The sequence below is a fragment of the Ailuropoda melanoleuca genome, chromosome 2, assembly GCF_002007445.2.
Source record: "Ailuropoda melanoleuca isolate Jingjing chromosome 2, ASM200744v2, whole genome shotgun sequence".
Classification (NCBI taxonomy): domain Eukaryota; kingdom Metazoa; phylum Chordata; class Mammalia; order Carnivora; family Ursidae; genus Ailuropoda; species Ailuropoda melanoleuca.
The window spans coordinates 107,044,018-107,050,017 of record NC_048219.1 but is presented as its reverse complement, the minus strand read 5'-3'; the positions used below and the strand labels follow the sequence as shown (position 1 = coordinate 107,050,017).

At 52.9% G+C, this 6,000-nt stretch overlaps 1 protein-coding gene across 6 annotated transcripts in view; it reads right to left on the bottom strand.

Moving 5' to 3' along the window:
- MGAT5 (alpha-1,6-mannosylglycoprotein 6-beta-N-acetylglucosaminyltransferase) overlaps positions 1-6,000 on the bottom strand; it is a 329,395-nt gene that overhangs the window by 8,950 nt on the left and 314,445 nt on the right. For all 6 annotated transcript variants that reach the window (XM_034654457.1, XM_034654459.1, XM_034654462.1 and 3 more), the window contains one exon: positions 3,542-3,699. In XM_034654457.1, coding sequence (XP_034510348.1) covers positions 3,542-3,699 — 158 coding nt within the window. The remainder of the gene's footprint in view (positions 1-3,541; positions 3,700-6,000) is intronic.

Sequence of the window (6,000 nt, the reverse complement as noted above, 5' to 3'; positions counted from 1 at the left end):
CAGCCATTGCACTACTGGGTGTTTACCCCGAAGATACAGACGTAGTGAAGAGAAGGGCCATATGCACCCAAAAGTTCATAGCAGCATTGTTCACAATAGCTAAATCGTGGAAGGAGCCGAGATGACCTTCAACAGATGACTGGATTAAGAAGTTGTGGTCCATATATACACTGGAATATTGCTCAGCTATCAGAAAGAACGAATTCTCAACATTTGCTGCAACATGGATGGCACTGGAGGAGATGATGCTAAGTGAAATAAATCAAGCAGAGAAAGACAATTATCATATGATTTCTCTCATCTATGGAACATAAGAACTAGGAAGATCGGTAGGGGAAGAAAGGGATAAAGAAAGGGGGGGTAATCAGAAGGGGGAATGAAGCATGAGAGACTATGGACTATGAGAAACAAACTGAGGGCCTCAGAGGGGAGGGGGGTGGGGGAATGGGATAGACTGGTAATGGGTAGTAAGGAGGGCACGTATTGCATGGTGCACTGGGTGTTATACGCAACTAATGAAGCATCGAACCAAAATGCTCATGGTCTAGACTTCATGGTTTAGAATTCCAATCTTCAAAAAGAAACTCCAAACTCAATCATTTAATATTTTAGAAGCTGTAACTTGAAAAGGTAGCAAAGTTACAAATAAGGTGTCACACTAACATATGTTCCTACTTATGGAGCCAAGGTCCTCCCTGTGGGGCCTTCCCAGCTTGGCCTCTGGCTGTTCCTGGGGCCTCTGCCTCTGGACCCCCACCCGCTGGTCTGTGGCGGCACACCTGAATCGTGATGTTCTCTCCAGCACTTACACCATGCCCTGCGTGAACAGGAACTCCACACCAGCTGCCTGATTGCCCCTGATTCGAGATGACAGCACGGGACACTCCAAAGGGCCTGATCTATGAGATATCAATTCTTACTACACAGTGGGGATAGACAGTTCTTCAAGGTTCTTCAATGGTTCTTCAAGGTCATGGGCACCCAAAGACTAAAAAGAGCTTAAGCTGAGAACCAGGCCCCCAGGTGGAGAAGAAAAAGTAGCATGGGCTTGTAGGAGCCACTCATTTCGCTAATTGGCCATGAATATGGATGAGCCAGGACTGCCTCACACAGAGGAGGCACTCAATAGACCGCCAGATAGCTGGGGCTTTATGACATTATCAGTATTTACAAATGCAGGAACAAGGTATTCAATAGGGCTCTTACATTCAGGGAATTAATTTCAGACAGCTTTATGACAGAATTAGCATTCATTGCCGCCTCCTTGGGAGAAAACCCACATAGCTACGTGGGGTTTGGGAGAGGGTTGTGAAGCAATCCCATGGCACAGGGGCTGGCCACGGGACAACCCCACGAGGCCTTCTGCCCCCATGGGCTCTGCAGGGTATGAGGAGGTGGACAGGAGGTTGGGAGAGGGGACTGGCTTTTCTGGTCTCGGCCTGGCAGCCTCAAGCCTGTTCCAGGGCTCAAGGCTCTCTGGACGAAGGGGCTGCTCTGCTCCGTCTTGGGCACCAGCAGCACATTACCTCACCATCACGTGGGGTCCCCCATCTTGCAGGGAAGAAAACGGATGGAATAGAGGAAATTAACCCACTGGCTCCCCCTTCTGTCCGTCTACTGGACCTAGACCTTTGCTCCAGAGACAAGCCAGCTGTATGGGGCCCTATGCTATCTGAGCCAGGCCCTGGTCATCGGACCCGGGCAGAAGCCCTGACCCTTGTCTGGCCGGGAAGGAAGGGCTGTGCTGTAGAGGAGTCCCATTTGGCTTCCATTCCCGGGATGCAGCTTCTCCTGTGTCCTCCTCCAGAGCTGGAGATGGGGACTGCACGGAGACAGCTGTGTGCACACTGTCCCTAGTCTATCCCCAGTGAACCCAGACTTTCAGATAGAGAGAGAGAGAGACTCAGGGTTCTCAAAAAGCTACCTTGCTACAGTAGTTATTTCCAAAAGGAGCCAGTAGGAAGCCCCTCCCAGGACCCCAGAATTCAGGATATGTGCTATGGAGACAGAAGCTTCTAGTACCATCTTTCCTTATGTATTACACCACCACCCCTTCTCACAAAGTTTCACTGGTGACGGAGGAGGGCACCACAATAACTCTTTTCTGGCCTTTGTTTTGATAGTGGAATCAAGGTGGCCTCTGAGCTCAGTCTTCACAAAAAAAGAATGGGAAAAACCAGCATCCTCCACACCCCGTACTCAGGGGAACTTCCCCGCAGGCGAGATGCGAGAGGCCAAGCTCTCTCTAAGAAGGGTTTTATACCATGCTTGAGAATAAGAAGATGTACAGACAGGACGAGCCAGCTCAGCCCTCTGTGCACAGATGACCACAGTGGCCAACCTCTGTAACGGCATAAAGCCGGAACGGGGGAAGGGCTAGCCACAGGCAGTGAGCGCACTGCTTTTTTTTAATTTTTTAAATTTTTTTAAAGATTTTTATTTATTTATTTGACAGAGAGAGAGACAGCCATCGAGAGAGGGAACACAAGCAGGGGGAGTGGGAGAGGAAGAAGCAGGCTCCCAGCGGAGGAGCCTGATGCGGGGCTCGATCCCAGAGCGCCGGGATCACGCCCTGAGCCGAAGGCAGACGCTTAACGCCTGAGCCACGCAGGCACCCCCGCACTGCATTTCTTAAATCCCTTCAGGGCTGCACAGTACCACTGCTCCGCTGAACATCTAGGGCTGGGACAGCAAGTCTCTTAACCAGAGCTATTCAGGGGCGCGGGGCTCGGTAATTAAGTAAGAGGCGGCCCAGGGTGGGTGTGATAAAAACGGGGAGCAGATTTAGCACTGACAGGAGTCACGAGTCAGGGGCCAGAAGAAACCTCATGTAGAAATTTGGGATCTGCCAATGCCAAGGGAAACGGACGGAATCACCACAAGTAATGCAGGCATGAGGGGAAGGACTCAAGCCATCCAGAAGGCCCCATCCGGGCACCGCTCCAGCCTGTGGTCCCTGTGCCGCCCCCGCCTCCCTGCTGAGGAACCGGCAGTCAGGCCTGACCCTGTCCCTGCCCTGCTCCATGTGCCAAGGGTGCTGGAATCAAGTGCAAGACGGGACAGGGGCCACAGGAGGGGAAGGTGGCAACGGAACTTGCTGTGGGTAGTTCAATGCCAGCCCCTGACCCTTACTCCTTGTTCCTTTCGCACTCCAGGGTTGGAGAGTCTCGCCTGCCACCTGCACTGCTCAGGCTCTGCTGGGGCTCAGCAGCACGCCTGGCTTCTGCCAGGGGAGCCCAGTGGTGGGGCCTTCCAGGCTGTGCTTTGTGCCCATCTCCACTCCCACAGTTCCCGGGTATGACATGAACAAACTGAACCCTTCCCACAATCTCCAATCCCAAACACGGCCTTATTTCCGCAAACACAACACCCCCATTCGAATTCTAAATCCCATCCGCCTAACAACAAAACTGCTGGTCTAACTTTCTGGGGGAGTGGCGTGGAGTGTGTTGGGGGGGACCATGTCGCAACCTGCTTCCCCCCGCTCTGACCCAGAGGTGAGCTGGAGGCTGGGCCAGTGCTCCCCATCCCCAGCACTTACTTGAGTAGGTCTTTGTCCTTGTTGAGGTGCTGGAAGAAGGAAGGCTCACAGATGAGCTGGTTCTCCTGGCACACCTGTTTGCAGGACTGGCCGGGCTCAGCAAGTTTCACCTGCAGGGCACTGAGGGGCGGCCACATCACTTGCCCATGGCAGAAGTCCTACAATGACAAGGGTAGCTGCTCGTTACCAGCGCCATCGGTCTCGCTATTTGAAGCCTCCGCCCCTGAAGGTCCATCTCTGGGCCCACCTTCACCAGCCGTTCTGTTCTTGGCTCCAATTCCAAAGGCTTTTCAGCATCTACCTACTGTGCCAGTTACTAGCAGGACACTGTTTCCCGAGGGCTAGTTTTGACTTCAGGAAGTGGGGGAGCCCACTGCAGGGTGAGGGCCTTGGCTCGTGAGTTTTTTTTTTTTTTTAAAGATTTTATTTATTTATTCAACAGAGATAGAGACAGCCAATGAGAGAGGAACACAAGCAGGGGGAGTGGGAGAAGAAGAGGCAGGCTCACAGCGGAGGAGCCTGATGTGGGGCTCGATCCCATAACGCAGGGATCACGCCCTGAGCCGAAGGCAGATGCTTAACCGCTGTGCCACCCAGGCGCCCCTTGGCTCGTGAGTTTTAAACAGTTGTATGGCCGCACTAATTCAACAGCTAGGGAAACAGCCTGAGGACGTGTGCTAGGAGGTGAAGTAACCTGGCAAAGAGAGGCGTCTGCAGCCCAGCAGCTGGGGGGGGGGGTGCCCAGCAGGGGGCAGGATCCGTCACTTCCAGGATCCAGAGGGAGCTCAGGAAGCTACCACGTCTGAGGAAGACCGGGGGTGGGCAGTGGGGTGTGATGCGGGTGGGCCAGGAAACCGTCTGTGTGGTTCAACGAACGGGAACCCCGGGGGGATGAGCACACGGACCGCGCGGGGCCTGACAAAGGGCCCAGGAGGAGCAGGGAGCTCTCTGACCCGCAACCCAGGCTTTCACTCCGGCTGTGCCTGAGGCAGCCCTGAGCAGGTGCCAGCGGTGGGGACTCATGCAGGAGCTGCAGCCAGAGCTTGCTCTGCTCGCCTGTTAGATCCGGAATCCTAGCCTACTTCCGGAGCCGCCGGGCTGCACCACCTGCAGAAGTCCTGTCTGTGCGGGACACCTGAAGAGCCAGGACCGCAGCACTGTTTCGGGGGTGGGCGAGCCCTCAGGAGTGCTCAGAGCTGTTCAGGATTCTGAGCTCTAAATCCCACTGGTAGGAATTCACCCTACGGATATATGGGGACGCACGGGTCCAAAGAAACCTACACAGGACATCAAAGCAGCACTGTTAAGGTAGAAGCAAGAGAGCTGAAATAATCTGAGATCTGAAATCATCTGAAATATTGCACTAGTTAACTGTTTAAACACAAACAATCCTCCAAAACGCAACAGATCTCCATGTGCTGACTCGGAAACCTCTTCAGGACATCCTGAGTGCTGAAAGAAGCAGGGTGAAGGATGGTGTATAGTGTGTCTCCATTTGTGTCAAGCATGGGGGGAGGAGCAGGAAAGATGCTTATTAATGTGCATATGCTCCTACAAGAATCTGTCTGAGTGGTACGGGTGGCACTGAGAAGGGAACGAAGTAACATGGTCTGGAGATAAAGAAATTCACTTTCCAATGAATGTCCTTCTGGAATATTTTCTTTTTCTTCATGTTTCCTTTCCTTGCTCTGTGTAGATGAGGAGCGGATTTGTAATCTCAGGGCCCTGGGCTCCCAGAACTGGCACCTGCAGAGAGAATGTTTCATGCCCCTGCCCCCACTCTGGGGTGGTGACGTGGAGCACTGCAGGTGGGCCTAGAGTTGCAGGTGGGACCTGCCACTGCCCGGTCCTTAGCAATGAAGTGGGTGCAGCCTTGGAAAGCAGGCCAGACCTGTATCCAGGAGGGCACTTTTGTATTGCTTACTTTTTTTTTTTTTAAATTTGTGCTTTATTACTTTCAGTGAGCAAAAGAAAACAGAAAAGAGCAAAGGGAATGCTCTCCAGGCTCTGCAGGCAGCTGGCTGTGCGGCCCCAGCCTGCCTCATTAGGAAAACGAAGACGATAATACTGATGACTTCCTATGGCTTCTGCTTCTCCCTCCCTCCTTCCCGAAGGAGGTGATGCTGTTACATGCTGACAAAGGCGACTGGCGGGTAGCTGAGTACTCAGTGCTGGGTTCCATTCTAGTCTCCTCCAATCAGTGATGGGGACCCTACCAAGTAAAGGCACACCCACTGTGGTCCTCCTCCTCACATGACTCTACAGTGAGGGGACTGGATTCCTTGAGAGGGAGTTTGGCGGCTAACAGAAACACTTTCACTGAGTGTGGCGGAGACACCTTGAACATAGATTCACAGTAGCTGGAAACAGAAGATTCCACAGAGCCTACCAATGCAGAGATGACAGAAATTGCACTGGATTAGAGACATGAGGACCAGCCTAACCTTCTGAAAGGGATG